The sequence below is a fragment of the Pteropus vampyrus genome, unplaced genomic scaffold, assembly GCF_000151845.1.
Source record: "Pteropus vampyrus isolate Shadow unplaced genomic scaffold, Pvam_2.0 Scaffold125, whole genome shotgun sequence".
In the NCBI taxonomy this organism is placed as follows: domain Eukaryota; kingdom Metazoa; phylum Chordata; class Mammalia; order Chiroptera; family Pteropodidae; genus Pteropus; species Pteropus vampyrus.
Window position 1 is genome coordinate 1,523,504 of NW_011888906.1, and position 24,017 is coordinate 1,547,520.

The following is a 24,017-nucleotide window of genomic DNA, read 5'->3' on the forward strand; positions in this document are numbered from 1 at the left end:
ACAGGCAAGCCCTGAGTGAGACCCACTGGCAGCTTGGGTGTATGTGCTGTCGGGAGCAAATGAGGAAGCAGAGGGATACAGGACGGATGGATGAGATGTCATGGGACCCGGGCATGAGTGAACTACAGATGTTGTGTCAACTGCCTAATCTAATGAAGTTACACAGAAGCATCTTTTAAAATCTTTCTGGAGAAGATAGAATTTTGAGCTAGAAGGTGAGAGAAGGTCATGTTTGTTGAGCACCTACCATGTGCCAGCCATGAGGTATATATTGCCTTGTATCCTCCCTCATGTCCTCTCATTCTCTCCCTCTCTCTCTTGTTTTTTTTTTTTTTTTTCAGATGAAGGAACTGAGGCTCAGAGAGGTAGAGGGGCTTGTCCAGGTCACACAGCTAGGATTTGAACCTAGGCCTGAAAGCAAAGCCCTAGATGTTTGTGCTGAACCAGGCCTGGAAGGTTAGAAAGTAGGTCAGGGCCCTGCTCATAAAGGTGGGCAAGATCTTTTAGGTCATTCCTTGCCTTTCCCAGAAGCCAGACCCAGGGGCTCAGGCCAGGGCCACAAGCCGTTTCCTACAGATGAGGCTCTGATAACTGGGTCTGGGGTTAATTAATACATCGCTCCCCCAATTAAAAGCAAAAAGGAAGAAGATACTGAATTCAATCAAGCCCCTTTCTCCTCCTGCAGAATCTTAATTTGTGGATACCAGTTTTAATTGTCTTCCCAGTGAGCCCAGCCCTACTCGGGCCCTGGGGCTGGAGAACACAATTGCATCCTTCTCAAAAATCTATAATTATACCAGCTTCCCCAGGGACTGGCTGTGAGGAGTTACCTGGCAGGGAGGGAGGGAGGGCTCAGGGACACAGGAAGAAGTCAAAGAGGAGAGATTGATTTTATGTCCCAGACTCAGGAAGGAGGCTGACATGGGGATTAGGGGTCTGGGTGGGGGCCTGACATAGAGACTGAGGAATGAGGTGGGGTTGGGGGATGCGGAAGAGGTGCTGCAGGAGCAAGGTCTAGAAGTTACCGGCTCCTCTAGCACCAGATGCAAATGTAACTACCTACTTACTCTGTGGCCTTGGGCAAGTTCTTTAACCTCTCTGAGCCTCAGCTTTCCCATCTGAAAAATGGGTTCCATAATGATCCCATGTACTCCACAGCATGATGGTGGGAGCATGAGAAAATGTATGTAAAGGGCTTGGCTTAGTACCTGGCGCAATGCAAGTACTCGATAGTTCTTAGAGTTTATTGCACCGTCATCATCAAAATTAGGATGGATCACTTCCCAGTTTCTGGTGCGGATGCGGTGTCTTCACTCACCGAGTTAGGAGACGGAGCAAGAACATCTTGCCAATTAGAGCTGCTACTTCCGGTGGAAGTAGGAGGAACTGAGCTCCCTGTCTCTCGAGGTATACAAGTGGAATGCAGAAGTGCAGAGCATGGTGGCTGAACTTTACCTGCTAATTCAGACCAGATTCTGTTGGGGACTGACGGACCCTGGGTTTTAGTCGTAACTGCTGGTTAGACGTAGGTTCAAAACCCAGCTCTGTGTGAATCTTGGATGAGTCATGTCATCTTTCTGAGCCTCATTTTTTCTCCTCTGTCAAATGGGAGTGAGTGGATTAGAGAGTATTAGAGATAGTGCGTGCATAGTGCTAGACATGTGGTAGATGCTTAATTAACAATGTGGACTAAAAAAAAAAGGAAACGAGGCTTTCTGGATTTCCCTTCTCTCTGCCTTGGCTCAGCTCCCCTCCCTTTTCCCAGGTCCTCGTTGCTCAAAGGAGGCCGCTGAGCACTGGGGAGTGTGGCTAGTCTAAACTGAGGTGTGTCATAATCACGTAAAAATACACCTGAATTTCTAAGACTTGGCACCAAAAAGAACATAAAAATATCTCAGTAATAATTTTTATTATTTGAAATAATAATTTTTGGATATCTTGGGTTAATAAAATATGTTATTAAAACTCATTTCTCCTGTTAAAAAAATCTTTTTTTAAAAACTTTTTAAAATGTGGCTACTAGAAACTTGAAAATTCTACGTGCCTCACATGTGTGGCTGGCATTCTGTTTCTGTTGGATGATGCCATCTAATGACCCTTAGTGGGGTTTGCGGGGAGAGGTGACTCTGTGCTGGGGTCCCTCACAAGGCTGTTTGGGGTTGAGAGGGCCTGGCCAAGCTGACTCCTGGCTACTGAGCAGCCCCGGGCCATACACTGCCCTCTCTGAGCCTTATTTTCTGCATCGGCAAAAAGCTGGTGGACCAGGGCCAGAGTTTTCAGTTAGTTTGGGGCAGCCTGTGGGCAGGGGAAGGCTGAGTGAGGGTGGATGGAGGCCCTGTTCCTCCCCAGGTCACCCTGATAGAGCCCCCACTCAAAGAAGCCCATCTCTGCCCTTCCTTCCACTCATTTTTCTGCCTCGCTGGGTGGAGCACCTTGCGGGCTGCAGTAGCAAGGTGGGGCTGGGATGGCGGTACGGACAGACGCAACATTCCTGGGTGACCTGCACAGCTGGGCATTTTTCCAAGGCAAGATAATCTCTCCTGAGAAGAGGGAAGAATTCTAATTACATCTCAGGACAATATTTGTTTGGAGAGATGAGAGACAGAACATATGGTGGAGAGGGACAGTGGGCTGTACAAAGTGGGGGTTTGTTTTCTCCTTTGCCTGGCAGAGTGGAAGGGGTGGCGGGTGGGGTGGGGCTCCTGCTGGGTCAGGAGAACCGCCTGTCCTGGGATTTGGTGGGGAGCTGGGCCCTGCAGGGGACAAGAGGCGGCTGTGGCTTCCATTGCACCTTGGGGCCCTGAGAGGGTGGAGGATGTCCCACCTGTTGGGCACATGCGGAGCACCTACATACTAGGTGCCGGGAGCCATGTAGCTGTGGGGAGCTCTGATCCCTGTTCCCATGGAGCTTCGATGGTCGGTGCCTGCAGTGAACAGATACGTGCCCGTGACTACAGCGGGTGGGAGGCAGGGGTGGGGGAAACCTGCACAGGTTCATGGGGTCAAGGATGGCTTCTCTGAAGATCCAACTATGAGCTGAGCTCTGAGTGACTTGCAGGGCAAAGAGGGGCCAAGGGAACAGCATCCAGGCATTGGGAACAGTCAGAGCAAGAGTGAGGTGGAAGGAGGCATGTTCACAGGACAGCGAGGCGGGTGGGATCTGATCCCTCCCCCAACCTTGTGGCCTTTCTCCTCGGAGCAGTGGGGAGCCAGGGGAAGGTTCTGAGCTGGGATGGCCTGGTCTCATTTGGTTTTGCAAAGAAAGCACTGATCACTGTGAGCAGGGGCTGGGAATAGCCCAGGAGAAAACCAGGGTGGAAGCAATTGGAGAAATCTGGAAGAATTAACAGGAATGGCACCTTCCTTTCTGGCCTTCTGGCCTCTTTGCTCACATTTTGCAACCCAGCCCTCATCCGATCCCTCACTCCCCTGCAGAGTCTCCCACAGCGCCCACAGGCTCCATGATAGGGGCCCAGCCTGAGCGGGGGGCATTGAGGGCCTTGGGCCTACTCCTTCCTTCCTGTGTCTTGCCAGCTGCTGCCGCATACCCCTCTGCCCAGCCTGGCAGAGCTTCTTCAGGTGCCCCACCTGAAACCATGGCATTCCCACCTGCAGTCCTGGCTACTCCCGCTCTGTCCACCTCCTCCACCCACCAGCCCTGGCCCTGCCGGCCCTGCCATTTCCTGAACCCTGGCTATTCCTCCCCGCTCCCTCTTGTTTCTTTGCACAGCCCTGTTCACAGAGACGCCCCACGACATGACGGCGCGGACAGGCGAGGACGTGGAGATGGCCTGCTCCTTCCGCGGCAGCGGCTCCCCCTCCTACTCCCTGGAGATCCAGTGGTGGTACGTGCGGAGCCACAGGGACTGGACCGACAAGCAGGCGTGGGCCTCGAACCAGGTACCCGCCCTGGGGAGACTCTGAGTTGGGCTGGGAGATTCCTGGCCCCTCGGGTAGGGGTGTGTTTCTGCCCCTCATCTCTTCTGAGGGGTACGGGCTCCAGCTATGTTTGTCCTCTGCGGCACCCAGCTGTCTCCTTTCCTTCTCCCTGAAAAGGAGGCTTGTTTTCAGGGCAGGAGGCAGAGCTAGGTTGAGCACTTGGGATGGACACAATAAGAAGGCCCCTCCAAGGAGTGCAGAGTTCTCCCTTTCAGGTACAGGTGGGGAAGCTGGGGCCAGAGAGACAGAAAAAGCTGGCTCCAGGCTGTGGGGCAAGATGAGTCTCCTGACTCACTTTTTATCACTTCTCCAAGCTACAGACATGGGACAGCCAAGTTCCGTCATGAACATGCACGCATACCCTTCCACGCATGCGCAGCACACGCCTGCAACCCAGTCACTGCACACGAATTTGCCACTACACATAAACACACTCATGTGCGCACCACTGGAACAGATGCCGTTGGTGTCCCTGCCCACATGCTAGAGCACACTCTGTCCCCTGCCACCAGCTCCACTGACAACTGCCAACCCCTGTGACTCTGCCCAAGGGTTTTCTGTGGACAATAGAGCCTGCCGGCCAGCAAGACAGGCTGGAGGAGCACTCCACCAGTAACTGGCAGGAGTTGGAGGATAAAGTCCCCAGCCCCCGTGCCCCTCGGCTGGGATGAAGGCTTGATAACACATCCATTGTGGACTTCCTCCCCTTTTTCGTTCCCATCACTCACTCTGCTACTGACGTTTCCTGGGATCGCCTCCCAGATATACTACTTGCACTTGAACCTTTGTCTCAAGGTGTGCTTCTCGGGAAACCCAAACTGAGACGTTTTCATTCTCGCACTTGTGTATACACAAACAGTATGCAAACGCACACATATGTGCTGACCCATTTATATATGAACACATTATATTTACACACCTTCGTACACACAGGTGGGCATGCTCACACATTCTTGCATGCGCAGGAAATAGCCTCTAACATGTTCTGCGTTGCTCCCAGGAGTGTCAGCAGCTCAACGCACAGGCTTAGAGGACTCCAGTGGTCAGGGAAATCCCTTAGGCAGAGTTACTGGCCTTTGCCAGTTAGATGCCTCTGGGGTCAGCTTGCAGGGAACAGCATGTGGGCCGGACTCCGTCAGTATCTGCTGCAAACACTCATGTGTGTGACACACCTGAAAATACAACATATTCACAGATAGACACAAGTGTACAGACAGACAGTCCTACATTCATACCAAGCAGACTCACATTTTTGCCCGTCTACCCACACCCCCCTCATATATCTCCAAATGCCCGGGTGTCTAAATGCAGAGCACACACACCATCTGTTTTATAGGCACCTCCTTTATCTTCTCTTGCTCCGACTCACCCCCACCTCCTGAGAGGACACAGGGCAAAGGGACCCCCAACTCCAGACCCTGGGACCCCCAGAGTGTCACCTGCCGTAGCTAGAATCTTAGCTGTTGTCCACGTTCCCACCCAGTGGTGCTAATGCCTTGTCTCTGCTTTCTTCACCCCTCCCACATCCCACAGCTAAAAGCATCTCAGCAGGAAGACGCAGGGAAGGACGCGACCAAAATAAGTGTGAGTTTTGATAATGACTTCTCACAAGGCTCTAATGGAGGACACAGCTGTAATTTAAAAAAAAAATTTTTTTTTTTTTGGTCCAGTTCGGCAGGAAGCTTGGGGAAAAAGATGGAGAAGAAAAACAGAACGGGAAAAAATGGCTCTGCTCTGTTTTTTAAAAGTCAGAGATTTTTCAAGTTCATTGAATGACAGGCACAAAAAATGACAGGGAGGGAGAAGACACATTCTCTCCTGTCGGGAGCCAAGGCTGTGTGCGTCCCTGATGCTTCGTGTCTGTCTCAGCAGCATTTTTTATTTCAGGACCAACAGGGTCTAATGAGACTGAGCCAGCTTTTTTTCCGGCCCATCATGACTGACAGCTGCAGCATCTCACGGTCACTTGGGTCATCTGGCTCCCGGGGGTGAGGCGGGCGGGGGAACTATGGCCAAAGGATTTCAGGACTGGCTGGGAACTTCCTACGCATTGACTCGTTATCATTGCTACACCTCTGTAGGGAAGGGCAAGCATTCACCCATTTTACAGGTGGGGCAACTCAGCCTTGGAGGGGTCAAAGACTTGGTGTCATGGTGTGGCTGAGCTGCCTCGAGCTCTGTCTCCCAGCTATGCTGGAGCCCAGTGACATAGGGGACCTAAGGGGCTCAGAGAGTGACAGTTTTTGTGGAGGAGGGGCATATGAAGAGGGACCTGGAAGAGGCAGGCAGGATTGAGAAAGGAGGCAAAAAGGACTTAGTAGAGGGAACCAGACTGGGGACACGTGTGGCTATGGTACCAGGCTGGTGTGTGCATGGGACATAAGGTCAGCCTGGTAGGAAGCTAGAAGTCTACCAGCAACATACTCAGAAAATTCAGGTGCCTGCAGGGGTATGGATGTGTGTTTTGAGTGGCCTCCAAGTTCACTCTTTTCTGCTGCTTCCACAACTTTTCAAGGACTCTGGGAGCTCATGACCCCAAGGCCAATTAGACACAGATGTACAGAGGAGCCGCAGCAGAAGTCAGTGTAGAGTAGGCACTGGAAAGCATGGGGGTGCCATGCCAGGCATTGGAGGTGGCAGAGGAGGGGCAGGGAGGCCAGGGAAGAGGCTCCTGCAGACCCTCGGGCAAGAGGTGGGCAGATGAGAGAACTGGGCCTTCACGGCATCATTTGTGCTGTCTGTCCCAGGGCCTTTTGGAGTTAGGATCTGGAAATTTGAGCCATTTCCAGTTAATGGTGGCTGCTGGTCCACCCCTTCTCTACCCCGCCGCCCCTCACCCTCGTCCTCTCGGCAAAGGGCACATCCATATGTAGTGCCCTGTTTCTTGCCCGAATACCCACCAGTTAAGCCCAGGCAGGTAGAGATCTCTGTGTATATTTTTACACTCCGTTCATCACAACTCTCCTATGATTTTGTTTGGGGTTTAAGGAGCATCTCAGGCAAAGGAGAGAATAATCTAATTGATTTAGGGGATTAGAATTCAAGGCTGCTGAGCCACACGTGAGCGGAATGTAAAATCGCTTATTAGTTAAATAAAATAAATGTGTTCGGTGTGGCTGTGCAATCACTCCCCCACCCTCGGCCGCTGCGATTTTTGCACCAGGTAGGGCTCCCGGGGTTCAGTTAGGGAACTCACAGTCATAAACCCAGCTCCTCCTGCAGACAGCATCACGCACATGACTGTTCTTAAACACAAGGCCGTGGACTTGACTGACACCTGTAAGCAGATACCCTTCGTGGCTTCTTGCAGTCTAGGAGAAGCTGAAACTTTTCTGTCACCTTCAAGGCTCTGTGCTCTCCGCTCACCCTCTGGGCTGCCTCATCTTGCTTGACCGAGCTCCCCTTCAGCTCCCAATCCTGGCTCCCTTTCCGCCTTCGCACAGGCCAGCCCCTCTGCCTAGGAAACTGTTTTCTCTCTTCCTTCAGCCCTGAGCTCACAAGGCCTCCCTCGATCCTGTGACTCAGCCAGCATGCTTACTTTTCTCTGCTGGCTGCATATCTGTCTCTAATTATCCATTCCTGTGACTCTTTGTTTCACATCTGTCCCCCTGGAGACAGTGGGGCTGGAACTGTGCTTGCCTGATTCACTTACGTTTCCAGAGTCTAGCACTGTGCCTGGCACGTAGTAGGTGCCCAGTAAAAAATTATCAAATGACTGTCACACACACATACACATACCCAGGACAATGGGGGTGCAAACCCAGACAGATTTTGACACACAGACATACCATCATGTCATGCGTCATGTGTTGCACATGTGAAATGATGGGGTGAAGGGGCTGCTGTGGGGCGGTGGGACCTGGCGAACCCAGGCCCTGTTTTGCAAGGCCCAGCCGAGCCAGGCAGAAATTCCAGCCCAATAGTCCTGTGTCTTCTAAAAATCCCCATTTTGATGGAATAGCTCCCGATTTTCAACTAATTTAATTTTGGGGAAACACCATGGGAGCGAAACAGTGTAGTCCACCTGCTGGGCGGCCTTGGTGTTCCGGGGGAGGAAGTACAGTCAGCTTCCAGGGGCCAGTGGGGGCAGGGCTCCGTGATGGGCTCTGGGTGGCCTGTGGGGGCCGCCATGGTAACCCTAGGTGGGTTCGGAGAGGCCGTGCTGAGCCGGGTTGAGATTGTGAGGACACACTGGCCTCAGCTCTGAAAGACTCAGGAGCTGAGGCCCGGCACCAGTTCTGCCACCTCCCTGCACCTTTCCTCCCCTACTCACTATTGTGTCTAACACCTACACAGAAGCACTTTGGAAACTGTAAACTCCTATGAATTCGGCCATGTGAATGACAGTGGCTATTAGAATGGAAACAACACGAATTTGCAAATCATTCGCAAGACTCCTATTCCCAACATGCTGAGGGGCTGGAGCAGTGAAAGGAGGCCCAGCTTCTCTGCAGGAAATGGGTGGGGATGAAGAGAGCTCACAGTTTTGTAGGGAGTTGTAGAAAGATCATTTACGTGGGCGGATAGGCACCTGTGATATAATAATAATAATAATAATAATAATAATAATAATAATAATGCAGCTAACATTAATTGAGTGTCAGGAACCATGATGAGCACTTTACATAAATTATCTCATTTAGCTCGGGGCCTGGGGAAGGACCCCTGGCCTTAAAAACATCTCTCTCGCTATCTTGTACATGCCGAGGATTCCACCATCAGGACCTCAGTCCTGTGGTTCAGACAAATTCTTTTGCTTAGTGGCCATTTTCAAATTCTGAAAGGTTTTCTTTTGTTCTAATTGAAGTCCTTATGTGTTAGAATTTAAGTTAATTTCCCCTTAACAGTTTTGCAAATAGAGATCATCTCTAACTTCCTAATTGTAAGAAAATGTGAAGTTCTCCACACACACCTTCCTTCCCAGGGAGCTCACCCGCCTTTCTCCCTCCTTTGTTCTCACAGAAGTTGTTCGTGCTGTAGATTCACTTCATTTCACTTGTTTCGGCCATGGGCATCCCGGGTCCCCGTGCATGCGTAGCTCGGTGCTCGGACCCACTCATCCTAACCCCCGCCTCCCCTTTCAGTCAAGCCCTAAAAGCCAGGTACAGCTGAAGAGGCTTCTGTCCCTAACCTCTCCCCTCCATCTCCATAAATGGTTCAAAGGCAGCCACATTCGTCAGACCAAGTGGCCTTTCAGGTCAAGCCCCTCCTGCCCTACCTGGCTGCGCCCCAGGTGTGTCATACATGTGGATACCAGATGGGTGGGGTTGGGGGCGGAGACCGTTGACCTGCATCCTTCCCAAATGATTGCCAGGCCAAGTTGTGGGTTAGGGTTTTCTGCTATAGACATTCCTATCTTTTCTTGAAATTCCTGTAGTAATTCACAATATACATAGGGTATTAAGTCCTGAAGTCTGCAAGGGAGGTGAGTCTCATGCGGGGTCAAAATCATGCATCCTGGGGATCTCTTGAAACATCCATAGAGCAGCCAGCCTGTGGTCAGGGGCTGTGAAGATGCCTCCGTGATGGCCGAGGTCACACACACCCAGTCCCTGTCCTTAGGATGCTCCCAGTCCATGTGGGAGATGGATGATAACCCAATAATCACATGTGATAGAAAGTAAAATGACGAGTGTGACCATCAAAATGAGGAGAGTTGCCTGGGTGTCAGCCCATAACATAGGACTTAACCTAACCTGGGGGCCTCTGGAGGGCTTCCTGGAGGAAGTGCTACTTGAGGTGAGCACTAAAGTATAAGTGAGTTTACTAGCAGTAGGGGGAACTTCTCTGGGTATGCGTGTTGAAGGAATTGCTGGAGGCTGGTGTGGCCTAGGGGAGGTGGGGATGAGACCTCAGAGCACCCCTACTCCTGGCAGCCACTTCAGGGAGCAGAAGGAAGGGCTCTAAGTTGGGGGCATTTTGGAAAGATCTGTCTAGCTGTCATGGAAGAACAGACTGGAAGGGGCCAGAATGGCTTTAGGGAGACCTGGGAGGAGGCTGGGGTGAAGATCCAGATGAGAGAAGCTGGGGCCTTGCTCTGGCCAGTTCATGGGGATCTGGATTCTGGACGGAAGAGGAGGGGACCCAACAATGTTTAGAGGGAAGATCAGTGGGATTCGGAGAAGGATTCAGTGTGCGGAAGGAGCAATGGGGATGATGACAGGAGGGTCCGGCTGGAGTGGGTGAAGCTTTCTGGGGTCCAGATCTGGGGAGATCCTGAGTTGGGTTCTAAACATGCCAACAGGCTAGTGAGTGGCTGGGTGTTGCTGATGGAGGCGTGGGAGTGGCAGAGCTCAGAGCAAGGCCCAGCCTGGGGCGGGGACCCCCTGACCCCTATTCCTTCCCCCAGCACCTTCCCGGGGTCACCATATCATTCTCAGGCCTCAGCCATGAGGCCATATGTAGGGAAAGTCTGGCACCAGGGAGGTAGATTGGCACTGCCCATTCTTCCTGGAAGGCTCTGGAGAAAGATCCCAGCTTGCCCGCCTGATGGCCCAGGGGCCCCTGCCATGCCCGGAAAGGCCTGTGCCACGGGCGAGCAGGGAGGAGGCTGAGCTTGGGCATGGTATGGACTCGCCTTGTTTCTTTCAGCGTAATTAGGTGCTTAATTGCACCACTAGGGCCTGTCGATGCCTGTGCCGAGGTGATTATGATTTACAGCCAGGCTGCCCTGTGGGGGTCTCTTCTGCTCCTGGCCTCGTCAGTCTAGTTGAAGGTCTGGGCCACAGGATTTTCTGCCCAATTTGTGAATGATGAAATCCAACAGGCAGCTTTCACCACCCCTGAGAACCTGGAGCAGGAAGACAGACCCCCCCGCTCCCCCATAGGCTATGTCTCTGAGAGGGGCTGGGCTTCCCTAAAACAGGGGTCCCCAACCCCCAGGCCACAGACCATGTACCGGTCTGTGGTCTGTTAAGAACCAGGCCGCACAGCAGGGGGTGAATGGCAGACTAGTGAGCGAAGCTTCCTGTGTATTTGCAGCCGCTCCCCAGCGCCAGCATCACCGCCTCAGCTCCACCTCAGGCTATCAGGCATTAGATTCTCATAGAAGCACCGGTCCCTGGTGCCAAAAATGTTGGGGACCACTGCCCTAAAGCATGGAAGGTTAGGGGCCTGGAATGAGGTGGGATGGGGTAGAGAGACAGACCTGAGGTTTCCTGGTCATCAGAAGCTCCCCAGACATGTGTTTAAGGCCTGGCTTCTATCACAACTGGGAGGCTTGAACAAAAATCACTTCACCTCCCTGAGCCTCAGTTCCTTGACCCATACAAGGGTATCTAGCAGTGCCTACATTACAGGGTTATCGTGAGGTTTAAATACAATGTAGGAAGCTTTAGCACATCATCTCTGTGATGAAGCACTCCATAAACGGTAGCTACCAGCCCTACTATTACTGTTGTTATTGTTTTTGTATTTGCCTTCTCCAGACGGTGCTTAAAGGCACAGACCGCAGGGCTGGGAGGGAGCAGTATCTGACACGTGTCCACCCCCTTTGTCTTGTTGGAAACTAGCTCACTGAAGTGCTGGATTATAGGTGTGAGGTCTGTGTCTCCACGCGACCACGAGCCCGTGGGCGCATGGCTGAGGTCCAGCTGGTTCACAGCTATATCCCCAGTGCCCAGCTAACTGTGCGTCAAATGAATGGATGATCTAGCCCAAGAAAACTGAGGCCAGGGTCTGGGTGACCTGTCAGGGCCAGAGCCCATCCTCCAGTACCCCCTGTTCCCCACCTCCTCTCTGGGTGGAAGAGCTTCTGCAGACAACGGTTTGCTGGCAGAGGGGCGACAGGGTGGGAGGGAGCTGACTGCTGGGGTCGGGGGAACAGGTCCAGGCCCAAGCTTCCTGTCTGGGGGTGGGTGAGGGTGGGCAGAGGGGTGGGCCACGCTTGATGCTCCCTCCCGAGGAGTGGCTGCTCCCAGCGCTTCACATTATTACTCCATTAGCGCCTTGTAGGGTTGACAAATGAAGGATAATTAATATCTGTGAGGGAAACAGATGTTGGAGTAATTCGCTCCCCGCTGCGCATTTGCGACAGCATCCCCTAACTCCCTGAGAGCATGGCAAGGCCACAAGACCTCTCTATGCCCTTGGTCAGAGGTGATGGAATCAGTAGGGCTGACAACTTCCAGCTGGGCCCAGTCCCAGCACTGGGAAGAGAGACACCTGGTCCCCACACCAAGAGGGGCTGCTGGAAGCGTTTCCCGCTGCTTGCTTTTGGGAAGTTCTGCCAGTGTCCCATCTTGTGCCTCCTGCTGTACCATAAACCCATGTTTTCCTGCTTTATGGGGGATGGTGACCAGCCAGAAAAGCTCAGAATAAAGGGAGATGGGCCAGGCTCGCTGCTGCTACCCACTTACCCTCTTCCCTTCGGGAGCCTAAGACTGCCCTCCCCCAACCCCCTGTGGCCCTGCCAGCTCCAGGTGACCCTCTGTGGGCCTGTCACACCATTTGGAGGGTTAGAGTGCATGGAATCAGGTCTGGGTTCAGTTCCTAGCTCTGCCACTCGCTGACTCAGTGCCTGTGGGAAAGTCACTTCTTCTGGAGCCTTGGTTTCACCATCTGTAAAGTGGGTATAATCATGCGTATGTGACCTAAACTTAGAAAGCATGATATCTGGCTAACACTTCATTTGGAGAAAGGAGCTACAGTGATTCCATTCATTCAACAAATTATTATTGTTGTTGTTGTTGTTGTTGTTGTTGTCATTATTTATAGGGTTCTAGTCCCTATAATGGTCACTAAGATGAACAAAATAGCTATTCCTTCCCTCAGGGAGTTGATAGCTTAACCAGAAAGAGAAACAAAAACCAAGTCAGCATACAAATCAACTAAATGGTTCTCAAATTGTGACAGCTACTTTGAATAAAATAAACAGGGGGTCACGATCAAAGGCTTCTTGGAGGAGGTGATGTCTGAGGATAAATGAGAGTCAAGCAGGTGAATAGAGATGGGGTACAGCACCCAAGCAGCAAGACCAGTGTGTGCAAAGGCCCTGCGGTCAGAAAGAGCTTGGCATTTGGGAGGAGATGAGAAGGGACCAGAGGGGCCAGCACAGATGAGTGAAATGTATGAGTTTGAAGTCACGTGTATGAGTGCCCAGCACAGAATCTGAAGGAAGTCTGTGGAGCAAATGGACTCCCTCAGTGTCAAGGTGATCAGCAGTGGCTCCCCACTTCAGGAGCTGGGGCTTGGCAAGAACAAGCCAGCTTGTTGTCTCTTCTCCCCTCCAGAGGAGATGGATCAGTAGGGCTCAGGGCTGGAGCTCACTCAGCTTCAGCCCAGGCCTGGGTGACCCTGTGATGCAGCAGGCAGTAAGATCGTTGAGAAGGGGGTCACTACCCAGCAGTTGAAGATGCATCTCTGCTGTTCTTTCTAGGCAGGGCGGGGTCTGCAGGAGGTGGGCCAGGGCAGTAAAAAGGCTCTAAGTAAGAAGGGGCCAAGGAAGAATGGAAGCCCCCTCCTATCACTACTCACCTCTCATAGGCCCAACTACCCACAGGCCCAATTCTCCCCTCCTTTTTTTAAAAACTTTTTATTTTGAATCGTAGACTCATAGAAAGTTATAAAAATAGATCACAGAGTCCACTGTACCCTTCATCCACCTTTCTCAGTGATATAGCTTATGTAACTATCCAACTGCCTTTTCTCTTTTAATTGAAAAAAAAAAAGAAGAAACTCACATTAGCTTTATGTTCACGGCAGATTTACCCAAATGTCCATCAGCGGACAGCTAGATAAACATTGTGGTGTATTCAGACAATGGAATACTATACAGCAATGAAAAAGAATGAACTGAGATGTGCAACAACATGAAGAATCTTGATATTATGTTGTTCAAAAGAAGCTGTGCACAAAAGAGTTCAAGAACAGGCTGAACTTAATCTGTAGTGACAGAAGGCGGAGTAGTGGTTAACCCCATCGGGTGAACCCTGACAAGCTAGGGCCACAAGGGCTCACTCTAGAAGAGTTATAAAGGTCCCGGCCTTGCTCTGGTTACAAAGACAACTTTTAGACACTCGCTCCCCGCAAATGTGGTTAACAGTTATTAAAATCCTGATACATTTGTAATCAGCCTTTATTTTTTTTTAAAGAAATAAAATATTTCGGACTAAGCTAAGAACTCACTTTGCAGTCTGTTGTAGATCCACGGCCCTCCCCTACGCTCCATTCCCAAGACAACCACCGCTATGCGGCCCCTGTGTTCCCTCCCGCCTGTTTTAAACTTCGATACACACAAGTGCCCCAAACCAGTATAGAGTGTTTTTATGTGTTTATTTACAGAAATGACATCACACTGCAAGGGTTCTGCAATGAATTTTCATTTCCTGCATGTCACTGGGCTGTAACGTGCCTGGCTCTTAGCTCATCTTTTTAACTGCTATGCAGTATTCCATTGAATGGACTGACTTCTGCCTATTTATTGTTCTATTGATGGACATTTAAGTTGCTTCTACTTTTTTGCTATTTAAGTCCGTGTGCCCTCCTGGGGGTGTCTATGGGGTCCCACCCTAGGCATGGGCTCCCTGGATGACAGTGTCTTCCCCCCCTGCTGCCCTGTGGCCAGGTCACAGTCTCTCTGTCGCCCCCAGGTGGTCAAGGTGGTGGGCAGTAACATCTCCCACAAGCTGCGCCTGTCCCGGGTGAAGCCTACAGATGAAGGCACCTACGAGTGCCGCGTCATCGACTTCAGCGACGGGAAGGCCCGGCACCACAAGGTCAAGGCCTACCTGCGGGTGCAGCCGGGAGAGAACTCGGTTCTGCACCTGCCTGAAGCCCCGCCTGCCGCACCCGCCCCACCGCCCCCCAAGCCTGGCAAGGAGCTGCGGAAACGCTCCGTGGACGAGGAGGCCTGCAGCCTCTAGACTGATGCCCATCCCGCCTCTTGCCCGCCCCGCGCCCCTACGGCTGTACAGAGTGCATGAGGAGCTGCTGGACCGCTGGAGACCGGACTGCCTGAGTCCAGCCGCCTCCCCATCCCCAAGACTGCCTGTGGCCACTACGTCGGCCCTCCACTCACCACCCCTTTGCTCAGCATGTAAGCCCCACCCAGCCCTTCCTTTTCAGTCCCTTGCGGTGACCTGGCTCAGAGGAGGTGGCCTCAGGCACCAAGGGGCCAACTGCCCCCAACACTTGGGCAGGGCGCCATGCTGGGGCCGGGCTGCCTTCTTTTGTCACCAGCTTCAGTGGAGTCCAGTGTTTCGCTTTGCTTGCTTGTCCCCCAATCCTGTCCCTTGCCGGGGCCTCCCAGCCTTACTCTCCCTCTTTCCCACCATCCCCCTCTTGGACCTGGGGGTGTGGACTGTGATCCCTCCCCAAATGTGGACTTGAATCTTCTGAGCAGAGCTAGGGCCTCTCCCCTGGCGAAGAGATGGGGCAAAAGCCCCCGGGACAGCCTTGCTCTGGGCTGTGGCCCAATTGCAACATCACTCATAGGGGTCCTGGGAGGAGAGAGAGAGAGAGAGATGCAGCACTGCCTCCTGGTGGGTCATTCATGTTCAGCCTCCTTATCCCTAAGAAACAGCTCCCTGTCCCACCCTCCAGGGAGGCGGCCGGGTTGGGGAGTGGAGAGACCAGGAATCTGCCCCTTCCCGTAAGGAGTCAGTAGGAGGGCCTTACCCCTCTCACCACGCGGTCCCACGCAGAGATTCGCACCAGCAGGACCCTTCGGAGGGTCTTTGAGGTTCCCCCAGGAGCCCACCTCTGCCAGCTCCCAACTTCCCAGCCCCCTTTTGGGGTCCATGCCAAGCCCACCCAAGGGCCTGGGGCTGTTGGGAGCCAAGGGGCCCCAGTACCAGTCCCCTCACAATTACTGATCAGGGGGACACCCACCCCTGGTGATTTGTAAATATTTCTATTGAGCCCAACAGCCTCTCAGAACTGGCTCAAACCTCTAGCCACCTCTCAGCAATGGAGTGAGGGATGTGGGAGAAGCTGAGAGCTTCTCCCAGGGGTGTGTGGGTAACCCTGTATACATGATCCAATTCGTGACTACCAGCCAACCTGAATAAAGCGGTTTAAAAACATCTCTGGGCAGTGTCTTTCTGGGGCATCCGTGTCTGGAAGCAGTGTGGCAGGGGAGGGGGAGGCGGGAGAGGGCTCGGCCAGCCCACACCATGCCTCACTCAGCATATTCTCACTCCTGCTTTCTGCCCCTCAAGCACAGAGCAAGAGCTGGTGGGGGCACAGGGAGAGGGCAAAAATAATAATAATAATAATAAAACCACAACCTTAGTCCAGCCCAAGGCATTTGAATTATTCTTAGATTTTGAGGTAATCACACATATAGGAGTGCCTAAAACATGCCTACACTGTTTTGTGAATAAATTATAAAGTAAGTAAAGGTGAGCCACCACTGACCAAACGGCACCCCAGAACAGAACCCCAAGTCCGGCCCGTGTGTCTTTCTGATCATACCCCCTCTCCTCCCTGCTGGAGGTAACCACCATCCTGACTTTGAAGGTCATCATATTCTTAATGTATTTTTTACAGTTTTACTACCTATATGTATGTCATCTTAAGCGATATAGTTCAGTTTTGTCTATCTTTTTAAATTTTGTATACGTGGAATCAACCATCTCTATTCTTTTATGCACCACTGTATTCGTGAGATTCATTCATGTTATCACGTGTGTCTGTAATTTGTCCATTTTATTGCTGTATGATATTCCGGGCTCTGGACCTGTTGCATGAATATCTTACAACTTATCAACTTATTTATTCCTTCTACTGTTGACAAGAATTTGTGTTCTCATCTGAGTACTATTATCAGCCACACTGCCATGAGCATTCTAGTCTGTGTCTCCTGGTGCACATGGCACAAGATTCTCAGGTGGATTTGCCAGGTTGGAGGGTTAGGCACTGCACTCTAGGCTTCTCATTTTCTCCCGGGAGATATCACCATTCCTTTATTCCAGTTGAAGAAACAGGCTCAGAGAGGCTAAGTAGCTCATCCAACGTCACGCAGTTGAACTCTGCCGGGCCTAGATCCCTCTCCTAACTTCTCCCATCATGCCCTGGGCTCTGGACTCCCCTTGGCTCACTCCAATGGAGGGTCCCACCCACCACGGTCCTGCCGAGAATCTGACTGAGGGTGTGTCAGTTCAGAGTTCTCAGGTCAAGCCCTTGTAACCAGCAACCAGAGCAACCCACTGGTCTCTTTCCTCCGTGTGCCTGCAGAAACCACAGGCACCACCCACACTGTCTCTGAGCTCCCCTGCCAACCAGACTGAGCGAGCCCAGCCTCCCTTAAGGGTGGGGACTGGGAATTGATGAAATAATGCCTGATGCTGAAAGAGCACAGTGTGTCCCAGGCCCTGTGCTGATCGTCATAGCAGCCCTGAAAAAAAGGCATGTATCCTCAGTTTTCAGATGAAGAAACAGGTTCAGAGAAGGATGGGTAGACGAATGGATGAATGGAGGGATGAGAACATAAATAAACCAGGCTATGATGCAAGTCGGGCTCTGGACCTGTTGCCAAATTCAAGCATCCCAGGGCTGGATGGTCTATGACCTGTGGTTCTCTCACTCCAGCAGCCAGACTTTATTCAAAATATATGGTCCCCAGTATTGCCAAGACAATATTATAGAACTCCTAGAGGACATCTTTGCCTTGCCTTTAACTTTAATGTGAATGCTTCCTGTGTTTCCAATGCTGGCTTTTGAATATATTTCCGGAGTCTCCTATGAATGTTTTAGGATACTCAAGCCTTATTGATGCGGCACTCAAACACTTCAGTGTGAATGCCCACCTCAAGTGGGCACCATCCAAGCCAAGTTCCAGGACTATGCCCACCCCACTCCTTAAAAACAAAGTGTTCTTGGAATGATACTAAGTGACTTACTCTGGTCACCTTCGAGTACAGCTCTGGAAGCCAACAGATTTGGCATTTAAAGCACGAACTTTGGGATCTGATAGACATGGGTTCAAATTTCAGCTCTGCCACTTATGAGGTATGTGGTATTAGGTCCACCTCCCCTCCCTGAACCTCAAAAGTTCCTTGTAGAATTTAAAAAGGGCACTGTGAGCTTAGCATCTGGCATACTGAGGCTGATCTCATTCACCAGCATGGGGGAGGGCAAGGCCCAGGAATCCTCATTGCTGATAAATTCGTCTGCACAAGGAAGTGTGTGAGCTGTTGGGGTGTCACATGGGTACAGCGATTTGTCTGAAAAGACACCTGCTGAGTTGAAAGCAGTGGTCACTTCTAAGGAGTGAGATAGAAGGAATACCCCCAGTAGGCTGAACATTTGTAAGGGGAAAAGTATCCTATCCATCACTTGATACACATATAAATATTTAAAGAAAACCAACCAGGAAACAAAAGTAAATAAAATGGGGGAAATGAAAGAACGCCAGCGTTGGTGGGAACGCTCGTATGTGCACCGTGTGGCGTCTGAGTCCCTCGACGAGTCTCTTCCTCCTGAAGGATCCTCGCTGACATACGTGGAGCAGACCCTGGAGCCACGCCCGCTCCACTCTTCCTCCACCCTCTCCTCCCACTTTCTTCCCGTGCTCACTTCCTTGTTGCTTGATTTAGTCCTGGTTTAGTGTAGGTATCTACACTCCTTTAAAAAGATGACTCGTCTCAGAAAAGACTTGTGTCCACTCCTAATAACCCCAGTGTGTGAATTTTGATTGATTTAAGCCAGGGGCTTTTTACGTGGAGTCCACAGATCACCCTGACCAAGGGTTTGTGGATGAAATGCACGGGATTCGCAAACTCGCATGGGGAAAGAGACTACTCTGTTCTCACTAACCTCCAACTAAAATTTAGCATTTCCTTCCATTGTGAATGTAAGCAGCAAACCACAGGAGTATTAGCAGTAACTTGTAACTTGTCACCAATAGAAAGCACAAATATTTTCCCCTCACAAAATAGTTATAGGTATCTCAGATCATTATTTACACTCATCACTACTTCAAAATTATGGTCGTTATTAGATGGGCTGCTAGATTTTGTTATTTAATGCACTAATAAAGAAGCAAGTTTATTCCCACATCACACTTTAAAAAATATATTTTGAAAACTATATTTCAATATAATTGGTTTGTTTTGGAATCCTATCATTTTATTTTATGCGGTCTTATGAGAAGGGTCCATAGGTTTTGCCAGATTGCCAAAGGAGTCCATGGCGCAGAAGAGGTGGATGAACCCTGGTCTAAGCCAGTGCTAGCAACTCCATTATCCTAGCAGGACCTCTAGTCTAGGAAGTGTCATGTGACCTATAATGTCAAATTCACAAATGAGATGCTAGGGGACATCTGCTAGAGGGAGAGTGGAATCCCTCCTGAGAAAGGTTTCTTAAAAGGAGATACAAGGAAGATTGACTTTGTTTCTCTGCTTCTTAGTGTCTGAGCCTGAGACCTGGGAATGTCTTCCACCTCCGGGCAACCATAAGGAGAGCAGTTGATCCAACTGAGATGCAGAAGTGACTGATGGGAAAAGCCTGGGTCTTTGAGGATGTGATTGACTTGGTGAATTAGCCAGATATGGAACTTCTCTACGTCTGGACTCCTATTATCAATCAATAGACCCATTACGATTTAAACTAGTTGGGTCAGTTGTCTTTTATTCTTAGCAAAGAGAATCTTCTCTAATCCATTATGCTAGTTTTGTTCCTCCATGTTTTCCATGCTTGGTCTTAATTGTCATTGGGGTGACATGGAGAAAAAAGCCAGCTCCTTCTTCCATGTTTATAACTCTAGGTCAGTAGTTCTCAAATTTAGGCGTACATCAGAATTATGCTAATGTTTGTTAATGTTAATTAGTAAAACCCACTTTTCTAGATCCCATCCCCACAGTTTTAGATTCAGTAGGGCTGGACCGAGTCCCAAAAGTCTACATTTCTAACAAATTGCCAGATGATGCTGATACTGCTGGTCTCGGGACCACAGTTTGAGAACCACTGGTCTAGGTCCCTATGAAAACATGGCTCCCAAAAATGAAACCAGTACTCAAGATGGGGTCCAGTCAGTGCTAAGCAGAGTAGAATTATCCATCACCTGTCTTAATATGAATAGCATACTCCTATTTTTGCAAACCTAATTGCAAACTGTTTTTCATGTTGTCGAAACCTATGTTTCCCAAACTCTGAAACTGGTATTGTACACGTGGATCCTAAACTCTCTCCCTATTCTATAGAATGGGAAGTATCACTTGTTGAGTGCTTACTATGTGCCGAGTACTTTAATGAGTTATCTAATTTAATTCTCATAACAACCCTTGAAATGGGCAGCTGCCTATTTCTGGGGAGACCGATACCCAGAGAAATAAAGAAAAAAATCTCCAAGGTCACCCAGTGGGTAAATAAGTCGAAGGACCCAGGATTTGAGTCTGGGTTATAGAACTCTATAATTAAGAACTCTCTTCCTGCGTAACAGCATCCATTTATCAGCTGCCTTTTGGGGCCCAAGACAAATTTACCTAATTGGGTTTCATCCAGCTCATTTCTCTTTTTTTGACTACAAGGTCATCAGATGTGATTTTTGTCAAATGTCCCAGGTTTCTTAAGCCTTCAAAATCTCCTTCATCTGTAACTCAGGCCTTTCACTGCCCTGACTCCTGCCCCCAAAGAGAAGGAGATGAAGCTTGTGGCGTTGCATTTGGACCCACACGAGTTTTGTATCTGAAAGTGTTAACAGTGGGCACATTTTAATGAAGTCCATTTTCTAGACTATCACTACATAAATGTCCCAATTAATATGAAAATGTACCCCTCAAGTGATTTAGGGTGTGCTGGGCCTTTGTTCTAGTTGCAGTTATGTTGATTTAGCCCATAGTGTTGTGGTTAATAATTTAGTGAGCAACCTTATTTTTTAATCTTCCTTTGTTCTCATGCCTTATCCTTTCCCACATTAAGGGACTTAGGCCAGCATGAAGATTCAGTTTAATTAATGATAAATCCTTGAATAAGTGTAGCTGCAAAAAGACAGCATCAAAATGCTAAGGAAGATTTCAAGTTCAAGAGTTTTCACTTTCTTGATGAGATTCTTGGTCTTATCATGAAATATATTGGACTTTATCCCTAGCAATGCTCTTTGCATTATGTTCTATGTTGTCTGATATTAACATTGTTAAACCAATTTCTTTTGGTTAGTATTCAGCCAGGATGTCTTTTTCTGTCTATCTTCAACATTTCCGTGTCATTGTCTTAGATCTATTGTTTATACACAGTTTATAGCTGGATTTTGATTTTAAAAAGATCTCATTTAGGTCGTCTCTGCCTTTAATAGGTAAATTTAATCCATTTACATTTATTGTGATTACTGATTTATTTGAATTTACTTTCTACCATCTTATTTTGTTTGTGTGTTTTGTTTTCTGTTACCATGAGATTTCTTTGGGGGTGGGGGAAGCAAGCGTGGTTATTTTAATTTTTTCTTCTTCCTTGACTTTTGATAGATATGTTCTTTAGTACCCCATCCCTTTTCCTCCCAACTGATTCAAAGACTATAAATCACATTTCTTTTATTGGTTTCATTTAAATTTAACACTAAATTATTTAACTATATATTTTCCTAACAGTGTAAAGTTATTCAATATCTCTATTTTCCTCTTTAAAGCAACCCCTGTGACACAGTGTAACCACCAACTGAACTGCCTCCCATTCCGTCTTCCTTGTTGTCTAGAATTTTTGTTCCACTATTTATCACAAAAATTCATATTTACATGGTCAGAAATTAATTCAATTTACCAGTATATTTGACTAATATTTTCCTTCTTTCACTCTCCCTTTTGCTTTCGTCATCCTTTCAGTGAGGGTGTGGGTGGTAAACTCTTTTCATCTATGAAAGTCTGAAAATGTAATTTGCTCTCCTTTTTCAAAGTTAACCTAGCTCTGTATTGAGGTAGGTTCATCTTATTTTTCCCTTTGCATGTTCAAGATAGTACCTCTCTGTCTCCGTCATCCATTGCTATTAATGAGAAATCTGCTGTTGATTCAACTGGCATTCTTTTGTAGGCTACTTGTCTTTATTTTCCTGTAACTCCTAAGATTTTTCTCTTTATCTTTGACAGTCTGCTCTATCATTACAATGATTCTGGTTGAGATTTATTTTTAACCGTCCCATTTAGCACATGGTATGTATTTTTCACCTGAGGACTTCCTTTTTGGTTATGAAATATTTTCAGCCATCATGTAGATATCGTACACGGGATATTGTATCCCCATTACAGGTGTTCTTTTCTGGAATTTCTATAACATATACGTTGGAATCATTCAATCTGCTCCCCATGTCTTAATGGCCCTTTTATATTTTCTATTTCTTTATCTGTCTGTGATGCTTTCTAGGTGAATTATTCAGGAATACCTTTCGATTCATTAATTATCTCTTCAACTGTATCTGATTTAGAGTTTATCCTATTTGAATTCACTTTAAGAATGGTATTTTTTATTTTTAGGATTTCTAATAGTTTCTTTTTCACGTCAACAGTTAATCATATCTTTTTTTATTTCATGACTTTTTTCTTTTTACAGGTCATTCTGTTCTTTACCTTTTTTAGGGTTTTAAATTTATTTTAAATTCATTTCAGATTGCTCCGTTATTTGCACTTATCACGAGTGAATTCATCTGTTTACGAGTTGAGTTTATGGTTGTTTCTCTTGGTGTCAGTTTTCTTTGCATGCTTTAGACTTTTAGTTTGAGGGATTGTGTTAAAGAGGAATTTTTCTGTCCATTTTCTTTCTCTGCACTTGTCTGAACCCAGACACTCAGAACGCTAGTTGAAAAACAGGCTTCCTATTGGCAACTCAGGATTCCCTGTTTTTGGTGATATCAGAGATATCACAGATGCAGTTAACATGTCAAGATGGCTTGATTCAAGTCCCAATTTCCAGACTGCATCTGCTGCCCTGTTACCTAAGATACGGTTTCAAGCAGTGAGTCTGACAGTAGACCTCCAGTTCTCAAATGATCCTTTTGGTCCCCATTTACTCAGTAGGACTTAGATTCCTGGTTACTTCTGCCTGTTTCCATACCCAGAGCCTGGCAGTTTTGAGGCTTCAGCCTCCATTTTATTTGTGTTTCTGTTCTCTTTCTGTTCCAAACAAAAATATTTGTGAGTGTGGTTATGTAACTTTATTTATTTAAAAAATATAATTTATCTATTGTTGTAGTATATGAACAGAGGTTTATATTCCCACTCTTATATCAGTTTTACTGAAGTATGATTTATATACAATAAAGAGCCAATTTTAAGTGTATAATTCAATGAGTTTTGATAAATATATATTAATCACTATTACAATTAAGACAAAAATACCTTCATCATCCTCCAAACATCCCTTGTGCTCCTTTGCTATCAATCCCCTTCCGCAAACCCCAGTCCCATGTAACCAGTGAGCTGCTTTCTTCAGATTAGTTTCACCTTTTCTAGAATTTCATATAAATTGAATCAGACAATATATACTCTTTTGTGTTTGGCTTTTTACACTAAGCATAGTGGTGTTGAGACCTATCCATGTTGTGTATGACAATACTTCATTCCTTTTTACTGTCGAGTAATATTTTTTGTGTGTGAATACATCAGTTTGTTTATCCATCCTTTTGTCGATGAACATTTGAATTGTTTTGAATTTGAGGCTCTTTTATGTAAATTAGCCATGAACATTCTTACATAAGTCGGTGTGGACAAGTTTTTATTTCTCTTCGATAAATATCTGAGAGTGGGATTATGGGTATTATGATAAGTGTATGTTTAACTTTATAAAACACTTCGGAACTGTTTTTCAAAGTGGCTGCGCCATTTTGCATTCCCATCTGCAATGTATAAGAGTCCTAGCTGAGGAGAAGGATTTTCTTAAAGCATGAACTCAGTGCCATCTTGACTGGAGTTAACTGTAAAAACACTTTAGAAAGTACAATAAGGAATGGTAATGGAGGCTCTGTGAGGGGAAAGACTCTAAGTGTCCTGTTTACTCCTGCATCCTCAGTGCCGAGCACAGGTCTTGGCTCAAGGCAGACACTCAATAAATGAATCAATGAATAAAGATTTGTCTCTTGACAGACATTAACTGCTTATAACAGTTAGGTCAAAGTTTGGACCTACTGCATTTTATTTAACCAAAGGAAGATTTTT

General features: G+C 48.2%; 1 protein-coding gene across 1 annotated transcript in view; it reads left to right on the top strand.

The window, feature by feature from the left end:
• The window catches only part of VSTM2L (V-set and transmembrane domain containing 2 like), a 33,344-nt gene extending 17,905 nt beyond the window's left edge, over positions 1 to 15,439 (top strand). Inside the window, exons 2-4 of the mRNA XM_011366594.2 lie at positions 3,731 to 3,900; positions 5,473 to 5,523; positions 14,529 to 15,439. Of these exons, the coding sequence (XP_011364896.1) occupies positions 3,731 to 3,900; positions 5,473 to 5,523; positions 14,529 to 14,801 (494 nt within the window). The 3' untranslated portion in view covers positions 14,802 to 15,439. The remainder of the gene's footprint in view (positions 1 to 3,730; positions 3,901 to 5,472; positions 5,524 to 14,528) is intronic.
• The last annotated feature ends 8,578 nt before the right edge of the window (positions 15,440 to 24,017 follow it).